This window comes from Hyperolius riggenbachi, chromosome 4 (genome assembly GCF_040937935.1).
Source record: "Hyperolius riggenbachi isolate aHypRig1 chromosome 4, aHypRig1.pri, whole genome shotgun sequence".
Lineage (NCBI taxonomy): Eukaryota > Metazoa > Chordata > Amphibia > Anura > Hyperoliidae > Hyperolius > Hyperolius riggenbachi.
In genome coordinates, this window is record NC_090649.1 from 334,981,603 (window position 1) to 334,998,736 (window position 17,134).

The 17,134-nt window shown below is 41.7% G+C and overlaps 1 protein-coding gene across 6 annotated transcripts in view; it reads right to left on the reverse strand.

Annotated features, from left to right (window-relative positions):
• Positions 1–17,134, reverse strand: part of SYNJ2 (synaptojanin 2) — a 289,087-nt gene that overhangs the window by 154,190 nt on the left and 117,763 nt on the right. For all 6 annotated transcript variants that reach the window (XM_068231852.1, XM_068231851.1, XM_068231850.1 and 3 more), the window contains 5 exons: positions 15,484–15,636; positions 10,256–10,421; positions 8,705–8,896; positions 5,031–5,115; positions 2,703–2,843 (listed from right to left, as the gene is read on the reverse strand). In XM_068231852.1, coding sequence (XP_068087953.1) covers positions 2,703–2,843; positions 5,031–5,115; positions 8,705–8,896; positions 10,256–10,421; positions 15,484–15,636 — 737 coding nt within the window. The remainder of the gene's footprint in view (positions 1–2,702; positions 2,844–5,030; positions 5,116–8,704; positions 8,897–10,255; positions 10,422–15,483; positions 15,637–17,134) is intronic.

Genomic DNA, 17,134 nt, shown 5'->3' on the forward strand with positions numbered 1-17,134 from the left:
TATATATATATATATCATCATAAAGACAGAACCGGCCTGTGCTAGCATTTATTTTGCTGTGACATTAGACAATTGAATCTGTAAAGAGAATAGTGAATTCTGCTACATGGCAACTAAAGTACTTTCTATTCACCAAAGGCAAAGCAAAAGAAGTCACTAAATAAATACTATAAAAAAGGTATTTGACATAGATGTTACTTTTATCAATGTCATTACCACTTCTGTATTTTTGTACTCTGTATGCAGTATCATTTTTTTGTATTTTGTCACTAATTATGTATCTTGTATATTAGTGTACACCATTGTCTGTATTATGTACCCCATGTTTGTTTCTTACTTTGTATTTTCAGGTATATAGTGTTTTTTCTAACATTGCACCATTCTCTAATATGTGCAGATTACACAACACTCAGCATTCAAAATGATTCTTTCAGAGCAGTCTATGAACTAATGACCTCTCCTCTGGCAGAGAAAAAGTAAATAGTTAAGGAACAGTTGAGATAATAAAAGTCAGATAACAGCCCTCTCCACGACTTTGAAAGTCGTAGATATTAATGGCTTTTTTGTATGGAGATAACAACTGGAGTTTCTTAACTCTTCCTGTACTGGAAACAATTAGACTGATGTATCTGATCTTAATGTTTTATTTCTTAGCTGTACTACACATACAAATCATAATATCATAATTTTTTTTGCGCTTCAGTGTCTCTTTAACTGCAGGTGTAGCAGTATTAGGTAAATAAATGCATTTTAATGGGTATAGTAAGAAATAATTTAAGAAATTCATTATTTCTCTGTTTTCAGCCATTATAGTTTTAAAATCATACATGCTACCAAAATTAAAACTCACGTATTTTATTTGCCCATTTGTCCCGGTTATTACACTATTTAACTTATTTCCCTATCACAATGTATGGCGCCAATATTTTATTTGGAAATAAAGGTGCATTTTTTTAGTTTTACGTTCATCACTATTTACAAGTTTATAATATAAAAAATAATAGTATTATACCCTCTTGACATGCATATTAAAAAGTTCAGACCCTTAGGTAACTATTTATATTTTTGTTTTGTTTTTTAATTGTGATTTATTTTTAACTAAAAATGTTATTTGGGTATACTTTTGAAAGTGTGGGAGTAAACAGTTAATTTAAAATGTAAGTGTGTGTGTGTGTGTGTGTGTGTGTGTGTGTGTGTGTGTGTGTGTGTGTGTGTGTGTGTGTGTGTGTGTTTAAAAAAATGTATGTAGATGTAGTTTTAATATTTGGTCACAAGATGGCCTCAGTCTTTTTTTTTTTGCGCATCCTGTAAGCGTAACATGTATGACTACAGTAAGTGAAGAGGGGACGTAGCACTTAGAAAGACCACGGCTCCTCATAGAAGCCTTCAGTCTTTCTAATGGGGACTTAGATTAATGGAAGGATGCTGGAGTGCCTGGTGGAGACCTACGTCCCCTGCAAAGCTCATCCACTGAAAAAACTATGCCAAGTACAGATTTGCCTTCCTGAAGCAGAATCACGGATACATATAGAAATAACTACTACAAAAATCCTAGTGGTTCTGGTTCTTCAATCATAACTAGTCATTCTGTAACACCTTCTCATGTTTGCATTAATTGTCATCAGCTATTAGGTCTGGCTAAAACAAAAACTGCCATTACCCAAAATGGGCTATTGTTATAATTTTTGGCAAACTTTAACCAATCAAAGTTAGCTGCACACCAATAGAAAAACAAATGTGAGCAGCATTAGGGATTACATGCGAATACTATCTAAGTAGTGTGTTTATACCATATTTTTCAGACTGTAAGACATTCCTGACCATAAGACGAGGTTTAGAGGACGAAAACCAGGGGTAATATATATACTAAACCTGGTGCATCCATGGTCAAGGGGCATCTTGTGGATTGTGCCCCTTTGTACTTCATGCCCCCTTGTACCTCTTCTGTCCCCTCATGTGTCCGCCTCTGTCCCCATTGGGTTCTTCTCTATGCCCCTTTGTGTCCTTCCCTGTCCTCCATTTTTCCCCATATCCTCCTCTGCATAGACACAGTACAGGGAGTCCCGACATTGTGGCGGGTTGGAGGTTAATATTGGCAGGTGTTCACAAGTCAGGAACTCTCTGCATTTTGACTATAAGATGCAGTGACTTTTCCCCCCCAAAAAATACAGTAACCCATTACAGACATACTATGCAGTCACTTTGCACCCCTATTACTCTCAATCCCTTGTCCAGTCAACTCCTGTGTCATTTTTATGTATTGACAGACCTAAGAATTACACAATTTGTAAATCATCATTTTCTGATTTTATTTACATTTCCCAGAGCATCCAATTTCTTTCTTTTCTTGGAATGGGGTTGTACAATTAGGATCTCACTGAGTTGATTCTGGAGTGGGGTAAGAGGTGCAGAGGATAGTCAATAGCCATTTGGTGACATATGGCTTCAGCAGTGTGGACTTCTTTATACTCTCCCCGAGTTCCATCTCTGTTAACATATCACATGGGTGGCTCGAATGTTTTAACATGCTCCTAAATCTTATAGTGATGCAAGAATAAGAAAATTGTAGCTTATTATCTAAACCGCTGACCTACTTCACTCCAAAATGAAGAATGTAATAAAGACTGTAAAATAACAGAATGTTCTACCTTTAAGTTGCGCAAAAAAAATGAAGAAATGCATGTCTAGACATGGATACATACCTGATGAAAGGCATATGGTACGGCCTTACAAATATAAACAGACAGACTCCAACAAGCTGCCCAGAGGTCAACAGTATATATCGGTGAGATCGGGATATAGCCTTCTGGATCTGCTCAGCCCACATTTTCCTATTTGTTGAACTGCAAAAACAATATTTATCTATGTATTTAAATTATTATTTGAACACACACCACATCACTTCATTCTTATGATTGTATTGATAAACAGTAAAACATAGCAAATTGGTGGTGAGAGGGAGAAGAAAGTTGTATGACTGGCGTGCTCTGTGAAGTAGAAAACCACCATCAGAATGAATAGAATGGAGGTGTAGGATTTAGGGATGAAAGGGGTGGTGGGAGGGGGGGGGGGGTTAGAAAGCACACCGTGTGGGTAGTACAGATAGGTCAGTGGTAAAAGTGTGTGAGTAGGAGGTAGTATAGAGATGGGGCAAGAAGAGTAGGTAATGACAGGAATGACAGGAAAAGTGAGCTGGCACAGCACACATTGGCAGTGCTAAGATAGGTGAGTATAGCAAAACAAATGTACAGAAGCAGTGGGGGCCATTGCAAAAAAGGAGAGCAGGGTGGTTTATTACGCCATTTTATGCTCACCCTATATGCCTGTTCTCACTACACTCCATGCTGTTTACAGATTTTTAGTGTGTATAGGAAAGGATTATTTATTTATCCTGCAGATACTGATGAGCTTATAATATTTTATGAAAAAATGGAAATGAAAGGGATAATTATTTGTATTGAGGGGGTTAAAGGGGTGGGTGATATTCAGTGTAAAAATTAAGAGCTTATTGATATAGACCAGGCATGGGCAAACTTGGCCCTCCAGCTGTTGAGGAACTACAAGTCTCACAATGCATTGCAGGAGTCTGACAGCCACAGTCATGACTCAAAGGCAAATGCATTGTGGGATTTGTAGTTCCTTAACAGCTGGAGGGCCAAGTTTGCCCATGCCTGATATAGACTGTGTAGCTCAAATAGTTAAAAAGTCTAACTGGAGGCAGGCTCAGAGAAGCAAGCCAGAAGCCGCCTCATGTGGGTCATCCCTAGATTTCAGGAATTTGGCAAGTATAGGTTATTTCTGGGGAAAGAAGGCACTTCTTTAAAGAGCAGCCATTAGCCATACTATGCATGGAAAAAAAACCACACATATGCAAGTAAATAATACAGATGTATTGTAGTGTCCACGTTTTGATTTTAGAGAATCTTATATAGTAAATGAGGAGAATTCTGTTCCTGGCAGGAGTCATCTTGGGTCCAACAGGCTGAAACCTTACGCCGGCGGTAGTGCAGAGAATATAGATGGGAATTCCAGTTCCTGGAACTATTAGTAGGCGAGTTTGTGTGTGCTGCCTTTATTCCTCCCCACTATCCTCTGTAATAGTGCAGGGAGGAGAGGAGATGCTGAGAAGGGATGCGAGGAAGGCGGATGAGGCTGGAGTGCGGAGAGGGGGCAGACATGGCACACCACAGAAGGGTGGCTGAGGACAGTGACAGAGGACAGGTGCTGGCTCCCCTCCCTTGCGCCCTAGTAGCTGGCTGCGACCACAATTAGTGAAGGAGACTAATTGAAGGAGGCTGATTAAAAGTGTATTCAAAGTTGGGCAATAGGGATTTACGTATTTTTACAGTCCAAAGAAAAAGGTTAAAGTGAAAATCCCACCACTAGTGCAGCTAGCCACAGCAGCATCCTAAATTAAAGTAATTGCTAATTACCTTTTAAAAATGTTACTTAACTGGCTGTTAAGCTGAGCCTCCATTTGTAATAATTTATGAATCAGTAACCTCAAACAAATCTGACTAGCTGAAGACTTCCTCTGGTTTTGTGACTGAAGATAAAAGAGTAGCCTAACAGTATGCCATTTTAGAGGAAAATAAAGATAGCAGCTTCCATGTTCTTCTCAATGCAAGTACCATTTGAAATGAATTGGCTGGGGAGATCTAGAAGATCACTCAGACAGCAAGAGAGATGTAAAAAATACATTTAACAAGTTTTAGGTGCAGAAAGAGGAATGTCAATTTCTCTCCTCCTGTGCCAAATTCAAATGTTCTAGTTTTTATGAAAGACCTTTCTAATCTGTAACAGGCACTAATGTCAAAAAAGTCATGAAGACTAAAGATGTAGTTTTATGAAGCTAGCTGACAGAAAATAAAACTTTCAGAAATGATCAATGCAGATTTGGCTATATAGTCCTACATACTACATATTTGTGACATAAAATGCATAATACGGAACTCTAGGACCTAAACATTTTACAAAAGCTTTATTACAAGGTATATGCATCCCTTTAAACGAATGTCAACATGGCTGACCTGGCATTAACAATGTTTCCCGCATTTAGTTCAACCATTTCTTCAAATCCTACAGCAAAAATGTCCGGAGGATTGTTTTCATCATCTACAGATAAAAGGAAAATACACAGACACAAGGAATGACTAAAAATGAAATTGTAGGTTCCATATACCAGTTTAAATATGGTAATAACGATAACAGCATAGCAGTAGAAATTATAATTCACACTGTACAGAAACAACTGAAAAATTCAAAATGTGCATGAAAATGTGCATGGCTTTTTATTTTAGGCATACTTTACTAGACAATGTAATTACCATACATCATTTGTTGCCAAAAGAAACATCTTTCCAGCTGCACTCACTGGTCTTTATTTAACTTTTTCTCCTGAGTTTTCTCCTACATCATTTTTTATCTTCTCTTTAAAGTGAATGTTTACCGGTTTAAAAAAGAAAAAGTCAGATACTCACCTAAGGAGAGGGAAGGCTCGGTCCTAATGAGCCTTCCCTCTCCTCTCCCGGTGCCCGGTCCCGCGCAGGATCCCCCATGGCAGTATTCGACCAGTTCGGTCAAATACTGCCACTTCCGCATGCCGAAGGGAGCTTTCGGAAGCCTTCGGGAGAACTCGGGCTCCCGAGGATGCGGCCGCTCCATACTACGCATGCGAGAGTGCTCTCTATGACGCGCGTATGGAGCGGCCCGTCTTCGGAAGCCCGAGTGCTCCTGAAGTCCCTGCGGCGGCGGACGCGAACGGGGGAGCCAGCGCAGCACCGAGGGCACCGGGAGAGGAGAGGGAAGAGCTCATTAGGACCGAGCCTTCACTCTCCTTAGGTGAGTATCTGACTTTTTTTTTTTTTATTAGCGGTACCCATTGGCTTTAAAATAAACTTTTCAGCACTTAGCAATTGAAAAAGTACCAAAAAGATTAAATATTTTCTTGCTTACTGATAGCTTCAAAGGCATTTTATTAACAAGATGTGAAAATATCATCTAGGAGAAAACTCAGGAGAAAAAGTTAATTGCATATGGGCCGCTGTGGCAAAAGCAATCCTATAAACAATGTGGCTGGTTTCACACTGGTAACCAGCGCACCGCATCGTCGAAGACAGGCCTTCAGGGAACACCGCGCCATTGCGCAGTGTTCCCTGCTTGGCCGCTGGGCAAGCAGAAAGGGACGTGTGCTTGCCATCACCTCCTGCTTCGGATATGCGTAAGTGCGCGGAGGCGTATTGTTAAAATACACTTCTGCACATGCGCTTTTTTAAAAGATCTATGTGTTGCCATAAACTAACGTGACTTCCAGGCCGATGCACCTCGCTGCAGAATCCGCGCAGTAACGTAGTCCTGGGCCTGCATCAGGGATGAGGCAAAAACCTAACTTTTGTCACGTTGCACTATAACGTAGCAGTATTGAAGTCTCCATAGACTTTCATTGCACAGCGGTATGCGGTAAAAATGCTGCACCGCACCACTGTAGTGTGAAAGGACCCTGAGGTTTGACATTTTCTGCCCGCTCCAGTGGCTTCTTATAGAACAATAGCTGGGCCTGCTCTCGGACTGTGCCATTCCACTCTACTGAGCTTTGCTGAGCTCCAATACCAAAAGTGACTGGTTTAATTATGGCAGGCAAAATTGCAAATCTGGCATATTTTCTTTTAAAATACCAACTGTTAAAAATATCTACCCATTGTAAATGAAATCATGAAATGTAGTTATTACAAGTAAAAAGCGTTACCAGACAAATGTAGAAATATTGATATTTTCACATTATACATGTATTGCTCTTTATATGACAAATTCAGTAATGTAAACAAACAAACCTCACAACTGTTAATCCACTCATTTTTTAATAACCTTTGCCATGGTGTAATATGCGTTGAAGGTTGCTAACTTTTTTTCCACCTACAGTGCATCCGAAAAGTATTCACAGCACATCACTTTTTTCCACATTTTGTTATATTACAGTTTTATTTTGTTATATTACAGTTTTATTACAAAATACATTAAATAATTTTTTTCCTCATAATTCTACACACAACACCCCATAATGACAATGTGATAGAAGTTTACTTGAGGTTTTGGCAAATTTATTTAAAATAAAAAACTTAGAAATCACATGTACATACTGTAAGTATTCACAGCCTTTGCTCAATACTTTGTGCATCTTTAGCAGCAACTACAGCCTCAAGTATTTATGAAAAAGATGCCACAAGCTTGGCACACCTATCCTTGGACAGTTTTGCCCATTCTTCTCTGCAGTACCTCTCAAGCTCCATCAGGTTGAATGGGAAGAGTCAGTGCACAGTCATTTTAAGATCACTCCAGAGATGTTTAATCGGTTTCTAGTCTTGACCACTCAAGGACATTCACAGAGTTGTCCTAAAACCACTCCTTTGATATCTTAACTTTGTGCTTAGGGTTGTTGTCCTGCGGAAAGATGAACCGTTGCCCTAGTCTGAGTTCAAGAATGCTCTGGAGCAGGTTTTCATCCAGGATATCTCTGTACATCGTAGCAGTCATCTTTCCCTTTATCCTGACTAGTCTTCCAGTTCTTTCCACTAAAAACATTCCCCCAGCATGATGCTGCCACCGCCATGCTTCACTCTAGGGATGGTATTAGCCTGGCGATAAGCGGTGCCTTGTTTCCTCCAAACTTGACACATGACATTCACACTAAAGAGTTCAATCTTTGTCTCATGAGACTAGAGAATTTTGTTTCTCATTGTCTGAGAGTCCTTCAGGCACCTTTTGCCAAACTCCAGACGGACTGCGCTGCCATGTGCCTTTTACTAAGGAGTGGCTTCCATTTGGCCACTCTACCATACAGGCCTGATTGGTGGAATGCTGCAGAGATGGTTGTACTTCTAGAAGGTTCTCCTCTCTCCACAGAGGACCTCTGCTGGAGCTCTGACAGAGTGACCATTGGGTTCACCTCCACGCCGTGCCCGTCCATCTCGCCGGGTTCCAACATAGCGTCCGACGTCAGGCGCTATGCGCCGCTAGCGTGTACGCGGCTGTTATAACCCAGAGAGACGGACGGACACTGCGTGGAGGCTGCTACAGGACAGGTTATGTATGAATGCACACACTGAGGGTCCACATTTATACACTGGGGGCAGCGGTGGTGAGGACGCGACGGGCTCAGCTGATTCCCTGAAGATTTCATGCTGAAATCGGACAGCAATCGGCCTGTAGTATATGGGCAGCTTTGACAAAGAGACAAATATATCTCTAATCAGATTCGATTAGAGATAAATTTGTCTTTTTGTCGAATCTGGCCATAATCATCAGGTGGATGGCTACCTTAAGTGTACACGGTTTTCTTTGAGAACCTTCTATGACTATCCACAAGATTTGTTTAGGACTTACTATTATGTTTCCAATATAAATGTTGTACAATATAAACAAAAGAAGTGTGTGCTCAAACGAAGCAGCACCTGACTTATAATGGCTGCAGAAATGTTTCTTTCAAATTTAAAGGCACAGCATGTGCAAATCATATCTAAATTGTTAGAATATGCAGTAAAACTAACATTAACTAACTAACTAACCATAAACTAACTTTACTGCTTCCTTGCAAGACTTAGCACACACAAATTGTTTGCATCTCAACAGGGGTGCAGCAAGTCCTAAGAGCCAAAATGAAAAGTAAATAATAAACATAGTTAAAAATCCAATACTTTTGCAAACATACCCTGGAAATCAGGAAGCCCAGACAGCTTAGCAGCATCTAGTAACCAGTCTGTGAGCTCACTTGTGCTAAGGATATTACTCCGGAACTGCTTTCCTCCATTTACATTCCATGTTCCCATGGCCACACGTGTTTTTCTGTAATTCGTAAACTCAAATTGTCGTTCTGACATTGCTTTCACAACACTAGGAATCACTGTAATACAAAATACCATTTTTAAGCATGCTATTTAGTCATACCCAAAAAAGGGTTTGTGAAACATTTTAAAGTTTCTGGGAATCGTCATTAAACAGACACCGGGAAAGGAGAGGGAAGGCTCATTAGCAGCCAGAACCTTTCCACTCCTTAGGTAAGTATCTGGCTTTTTTTTCAGGACGATTCCCAGTGACTTTAAAGAGAACCCAAGCTGAAGCTCGGGTTTAGACACACAAACTTACATAAGAAGAGGGAAGCCTCTGGATCCTAATGAGGCTTCCCACAGCACCCTCCAGTCCCCCCTGGCTGCCTGCGGACCCTTCAGCTGACCAGGGCCGCACTCCTCTTCTGGCACAAGTGTGGCTGTGCTACAGCCATGCGAGCATGGCCTCCCCTGCACAGTAGCACAGACCCGCTCATGCACAAGCAGCTCCAGCTTACTGCACAGGGGTGGCCATACTCGTGCAGGTGCAGTACAGCTTAAGTCTCATGCTTAAGAAGAAGCGAAGACCCACTCAGATTACTGACAAGTCCTTGTCGATAATCTTTGAATGGTCCATGAGCTGCAACAGGGGACCAGAGGACACCATTGGAAGCCTCATTATGATCCAGAGGCTTCCCTCTTCTTGGGTAAGTATGTGATTTTGTACCTGAACTTTGGCTCATTTACACTTTAATAAAATCTTTATTTAAACAAAAGGCAAGTGCATAACAAACAGAGGGAGTCATTTATTTGATTTTCTGGAGGAGGGTCTGCTGTAACTTCTGGATGGGTGGCAGCAGCTCTGCCAATTACCCTTGTCTTTACAATTAACTGGAGGGAAGTCAGGGCTGTTACATTTGTCATTTCAAGGTGGTTACTCTTAGTTACCATTGGCACCAGCCATCACATGATTGCACTTAGTCTCATATCAGCTTGGACATTAACACACCTGTAGCAGATTGATGTAGACCATGTGCTTAATCCTGTATGAACTCAGAACTCTTTACATATCATTGTCCATCTCAACTTCATAATGGGGTTGATGCACAAAGCTGTGGTAATATTTATGTGCAGACAGTAATATCCACGTTACTACCAGCAGCAGGTTACTACAAGTTACGCTATTAGCGCAACCCGCGGGACTCAAGTAACGTGAGCATTGCTACGATAACAGTGTTACTAACGAACATTACCATAGCAATTCTGATACTTGATAATAGAGTAACTAACTTCCTGTCAGTAGTAACACTTCTATTGCCTAGTAGTATGAAGGGAGCTTACAAATGAGAAATGTCATTTTATTTGGGTACCTCCTTTAAAGTTCTAAATACTAAACAAATTGAGTCAAAGGCCTTTATACTTCACATATACTTTACCAAGAAGAGCAGCACTGTCCATTAACATCTGTCCTTTGTCTGCATATTCATCACTGAAGAAATCCCCCATAAGCAACAAATCCATAGCTTCTTGCTTTGCTCCATCAAAGAAATTCGTCTGGATAGTTCTGGACACTGTGCGAGCTCCATCTTTGAGTTTTCCAACCTTTGTTGCAAGGAGATTAAAGAATATAAGACATACATGCTTCTTTTATACATATGTAGCTTAAAGCAAAAATTAAATGCAAATAAACTGATGAGTTAAACCATTCTACAGTATTTATAGTCCTACTGCTAAAATGGACATTCCTGGAATATCAACCATATCTGTGGATTTAATTGTTGATTGGAAGGACACCTGGATTCTGGATTTGATTTAAGTGAGAACACTGCCTGCTCCACATGATCTTGATCCTGATTTGTGATGTATGGTCAATTTAAGAGATGATTTGAGTGTCATAGCATTCTGAGAATTAGGATTCTAATAATGAGGTTACTAAAATTCTGCTTGGGGTGAAGTGTAATCATTAGAAACTCTGTGACAATAGGGTACCACTGACTGCAAACACTTATGAGAAAAATATTCTATATTTGAACATTATTGTCAGCGCAATGCATAGAGCCTGTGGACCACTCCCCTTTGCTGTGCTCTCATAAGGGGAGTGAAAAAGAGTAAGTCGCACTGCCAGTCACTTTGAAAAAGCCCTGTAGGAGGGGCGAAACGCATCATTGGGCAGGTCGACAGAGGCGTAAGTTGGAAGAGCGAACACGCTCCACCGTGGATCACTTGTCACACATCACGAGCAGGCTGGACAAATAATCTTGCATACAAGGACATTCACCCAATAGCCTATATATCAATTCAATACCACAGCGGGTAACTAATGCTTTTAATTAAGGAGATTTCACGTTTAAAGGACTTACGAGGCGAATATTAGAAAAAATGTTAGTTACCTTATTGCAATATCAGACCTCAGGGCAGACGATCAGTGCCTCCCCTGTCAGTTTCAGGTGCTCTGTTATCTAAATCCAGGATTCATTACAGGCCCCGACCCTCTGCAGGGTCGCCTGAACTGTTGAGATAAGAATTGCCGCTTTAAACAGCAATGTGTTACACTCGTGGCCGCCACATAGCGGCTCCCTCCCCAGCTGTGAGCCGCTGCTAGGAGGGAGCCGCTGCTATAGTAAGCAGCCCTGCCGGTATCATCCATTCACACGCCGCGACCTCCCTTCCCCCACCCGCCGAGCAGCCAGCACATCTACTCTACCCCCTTTTTCGGAGGAATTCTGGCATGCTGACATGCGGTCACTGAAGAGCCGCTGGCTCATATTGAGCAGAGAGTCACTGAGGAGCCGCTGGTGAGCCGGCTCACGTACAAACGCATAACAAAGAACCGCTGGTGAATCAGAATCAGAATTTGTACTCTGATTCACCAGCGGTTCTTTGTTATGCGTTCGTACGTGAGCCGGCTCACCAGCGGCTCCTCAGTGACTCTCTGCTCAATATGAGCCAGCGGCTCTTCAGTGACTGCATGTCAGCATGCTAGAATTCCTCAGAAAAAGGGGGTAGAGTAGATGTGCTGGCTGCTCGGCGGGTGGGGGAAGGGAGGTCGCGGCGTGTGAATGGATGATACCGGCAGGGCTGCTTACTATAGCAGCGGCTCCCTCCTAGCAGCGGCTCACAGCTGGGGAGAGAGCCGCTATGTGGCGGCCACGAGTGTAACACATTGCTGTTTAAAGCAGCAATTCTTATCTCATCAGTTCAGGCGACCCTGCAGAGGGTCGGGGCCTGTAATGAATCCTGGATTTAAATAACAGAGCACCTGAAACTGACAGGGGAGGCACTGATCGTCTGCCCTGAGGTCTGATATTGCAATAAGGTAACTAACATTTTTTCTTATATTCGCCTCGTAAGTCCTTTAAGGAACATAGGTGTTGTTACATCAGCTGCAAATATAGGACAACTCCTGAATACAATTGGGCTAATATTGGATGAGTCCACACAAACTGAATAGGGACCTATAGTGTTGGCTTGTGTGTGTGAGATTTGGGTGTGCGCTGGTGGTGGGGCCACACATGACCAATAGAGATTGTAGGGCCAGCCATCTTTGCATAGGCCTAGTGCTCGGTGATTTGACGAGGTTCAATACATAAGATGGACGGTGGTAAAAACAAACTGAAGTGACTCACTGTGCTGATCCATGTTTTTAAGGTTTTATTGAAGTCTTTGACCATTTGCACTTTTGCAATACTCGCACAATAAAAATTGTTATAATTTTCATGCACATGCAGCAGTACTGGTTTCAATTTGTGGAATATTAAATGAAAATAAACTGAGGAGTTAAACCATTCTACAGTCTTTAGTCCTACTGCTAAAATGGACATTCCTGGAATCTCATAATCAGATTTGTATTTAAAGAGTATAGTTTTTCAATGTTATTCAGCTCCCACTCAGAGAAGCCTTCTACTAGGGAACTTATCTGTTCCCTGCACGCTCTGCAGATGTGTTTTTCTCAGCCACATCAAGTTTAAAACCTGAAATTACGTATTAGCGAGAGTTCTGCTACGGTAAAGGTGCACTCAAACTTATTTAGAGGCCAGAATTCTTAACCCTTACAGTGAAAAAAAAAAAAAAAAAAAAGAACACAAGTTAGTTCTAAGCAGTACAGTACTGGGACTGTACATACACATTTATCTCATGTTATATGTCATAAGTCATATGTCACACTTTTGTTTAAACAATGATTGCAAACTTTCTGTAAATCCAGTAAACTTCATTTCACTTCTCAAATATCACTGTGTGTGTCTCTTATATGATATATTTAACTGACATTTTTTATCATAACAACCAACGATTTATACAGGAAAATCATAACAATTAAGAAGGTTGCCCAAACTTTCGCATCCCACTGTATATTGCCCTGTGATGTATTTATACATGTTAATTAGATCCCCTCTAAGGTGTCTTTGCTCCAGACTAAATAAGAACAGTCAGTGGCGTAGCTAAGATGCTGTGGGCCCCGATGCAAGTTTTACATTGGGGCCTCCAAGCACTCTATACATAACAATTGATACAGTGCACCAAAACCTGCCAATGGCAACTACAGTGTCAGATGTGCAAGAAGGGAATGGGAAGCATTTGGTTAATGATTACCACTATTCAAAGTATGTATAAAAGTGATTATGAGTCCAGGACCAATGGGGAGCTAATACTGAAGTTGAGGGAGGGCCCCGATGCGCCCCTGAGCCCAGTTTATTTAACCTTTCTTGATAAGTGAGACCTTCCATCTCTCCAATCAATTTTGTTGCTCATCTCTGCACCTGCTGTAAAACTGCAATCGTTTTCCTGTAATGCGGTGCCCAGAACTGAATTCCATATTCCAGATGTGGCCTTACTAGAGAGTTAAACAGGGGCAATATTATGCTATCATACCGAGTCTTTATTCCCCTTTTAATACATCCTAACATTTTATTTGCCTTAGCTGCAGCGGCTTGGCATTGAATATGATTATTAAACTTGTTGTCAATGAGTACTAAGTCCTTCTCCAAGTTTGATCTCCCAATCTCTATCCCATTTCTTTTGTATGGTGCTGGACTGTTGGTAGGACCAAAATGCATGGTGTCCTCCTGTGTCCCCTCCATGTTTCCTCCTGGGTCCATTTTTATCCCAGCTTCTGTACCCAGCATGCCCGCTCCCCTCCCCGTTAAAGTGTAGCGACAGCTGGCTTACCTAATCCATGGCGCCCACGGGCATCACAGACCTCTTCACTTCCGCACGGCTCATGCTAGTAACTTGGCAATCAGCACAAGCCATCCCTAGGGGGAGCCTTGCAGGAAAGAAGAGGTCTGTGATCCCCACGGGAGCCCTGGATTAGGTAAGGCAGCTGCTGCTAAACATACAGGGGGAGGAGGAGTCACACGGGAGGGAGCTGAGGCACGGGGGGGGGGGGGGGGGGTGAGAGGCGGCCACACTGGGGACAGAAAGGCAGACACATGTAGGGAATCCCCGACGTGGCGGTGGGACGCTGGTTTGCATCAGTGAGCATTTGTAAGTTGGGGATTCCATGCATTTGCTGTATAAGACCACTGACTTTTTCTCTCCATATTTTAGGAAGAACAAATGTGTCTTATACTGTGGAAAATACGGTATTATGTACCCAATGTTTGTTTCTTACTTTGTACAGCGCCACAGAATATGTTCGCATTTTATAAATATTGTCATAACTGGATCTGTGTGTATTCAGTACACTGTCTTATTTAACAAAGTTTGGTCTATAAAAAGCTGTACTGTATTAAAACTACAGCACATTTATTTAAATAATGTCTACAGTCTTATAGCTGCACCGTCTAAAAGATAGGTATTTATTAAAGCTCTTTAAAATATCATAAGCAAAATTAAAGTGCGCTCCGGATCACCATTGACGCACAGCGTTTCAGATATAATCCTTCCTCAGAATGGTTCCAGTACACACTGTCCAGGACAGTGTGTACTGGAACCATTCTGAGGAAGGATTATATCCGAAACGCTGTGCGTCAATGGTGATCCGGAGCGCACTTTAATTTTGCTTATGATATTTTAAAGAGCTTTAATAAATACCTATCTTTTAGACGGTGCGGATCCTTTCAACTGATACATGCGATCCCTGTGACTCCAGGGGTGATCACGGCACGTCATTTAATCCATCGGTGCAGATGTAACTATACTACTTGATACAGTCTTATAGCCAACACTTATACCAAGCAAAAAAAAAATTGTAACAAAATTGATGTTTATAAATTGGTTTTGTTTATTTTTATTTAAAAAGGAACCTGAAGTGTGAAGTATATGGAGGCTGCCATATTTATTTCTTTTTAAACAATACTAGTGGACTGGCAGTCTTGTGGCTAATCTGGCCAGATTTTTGTCAGAAACATCTTATCTACATGCTTGTTCAAGGTCTATTTTAGCTTTCAGGGACAACAAAGGGACAATTTACATATTCATTTACATATTCAACAGTCATGCATTGTGGGAGACACCATATGCTCGATTCAACCTGAATACTCGTAAATAACTTCTGTTTTAAGAAGGCAAATGTCTGTTTTGCATAAAAGTGTTATAGGCAGATGATCAACAGGATGCCAGCAACTGGTATTGTTTAAAAAAAAAAAAAAAAAAAAAATAGGTCAACCTCCATATCTCTCTCACTTCAGATTTCCTTTAACTTTTCTATTTTTACTATACATACCTTAGCTTTGCCCTCCAGGGCTCTACTTCCTGTGAAGATCATGCTCAGGTTATGACCATTGACAGACCACATTGATTTGTAAGACTCTTCAAAGCGCTCTACCACAGACTTCATAGCAATCAAACCAAGACTTGTAAGTTGGGTTTTTAGAACCTACACAAGAAAGTGAACATGTTATATTGTATTGCAAATTGTGTCTCTAATCAACCGACTACAGTAATTCAAATACGGTAAGTATTTTTAATTTTTGTAGGATTATACCTTAAAGCCCTAATGGGGGAAGAAAATATATTTGTTTTGCATAGCGTCAAATGGACATAGAACCATTTTTTCATCTTTATTGAGATGTCCCCATTTGGGAGCATTCACATTACTTCATGTTGAGGGGTAAATGTCTCCAAAAAGCGAGAGAGAGAGACAAATAAAAACAGTAATGAAAAGTTGTTAATCCTGTCAACCATGTATTGCTGTCTCTGAGGTTTCAGGGTTATAACATAAGGAATAAACTTTCCAATGAGAATGCAGTAAACACTTAAAACAGGTTCCACACCCCATCTCAAAATAAATACAATTATTTCTGGGAGCTTTGCTTTGAGGAATACCTGAGCTTTTAAAAATAGCATAAAATAATAATAATAATAATTTAATGTTTCTTAACTGAGAATTCTGATTGGTAGCTGGAAAAAAAGGTGTCGGCTGAGGGTGGACAAAAAGAGCGCCGCCATAGACTCTAATGCAATCACCATCTTTCCCCTAAAGTAAAACATCCTCTGATTATAAGGCCTAGCTGCAATTTCATGCCTTCTCTGAATATAAGGCATCTTCCGAATATAAGACCTAGCCCCAAAGCCACACATCCCCAGCCGCAGAACACATCATATCCCGCCCCCCAGACTGTCTCTCCGCTCCCCTGTTTTAAGTGTCCCCCCTCCTTCCGACCCGTGTGGCCGGTCTGTCCCGCCTCCTTGTCTGGGGTCTCTGCTCCCCGTGCATTGTATCCCCCTCCCTTCCGACCCCTGTGGCCGCTCTGTTCCGCCCCCTTGTCAGTGTCCCCGCTGGCGTCCTCACTTCTCCCTCTAGTAACCCGCGCTTGTGTAGATGACATCATCTACACAAGCGCCGGTTACTAGAGGGAAGAAGACGTCCTCTAGATATCTCCGGGCAGCATGGCTACAGTAAGACACGCTGGCTGCCATTACATTTAGCGTGCACGGGGAGCGGGGGACACCGACAAGGGGGCTGGACAGATCGGCCACAGGGGTCGGAAGGGAGGGGGACATAATGCAGGGGAGCAGAGACCCAGACAAGGAGGCAGGACAGAGCGGCCACAGGGGTCGGAAGGGAGGGGGACATAATGCAGGGGAGCAGAGACACAGGCTAAGGGGCTGGAGCAGCTACACTGAGAACAGAAGGGGACACATCGTGCAGTGCAGATCAGGCACTTGTCATGTCATCCTTGCACACAGCAGGTTTATAATCTGTGTGCAGGGATGACATGACAAGTGCCTGATTGGCACTGTGATATTACAGTGAGCAGCAATAAGAGGTGGCCAGCATGGGACATAACATGCAGTGCCAATATAAGACATCCCCTGAAAATAAGCCCTAGCACACTTTTTGGAGCAAAAATTAATATAAGACAGTGTCTTAT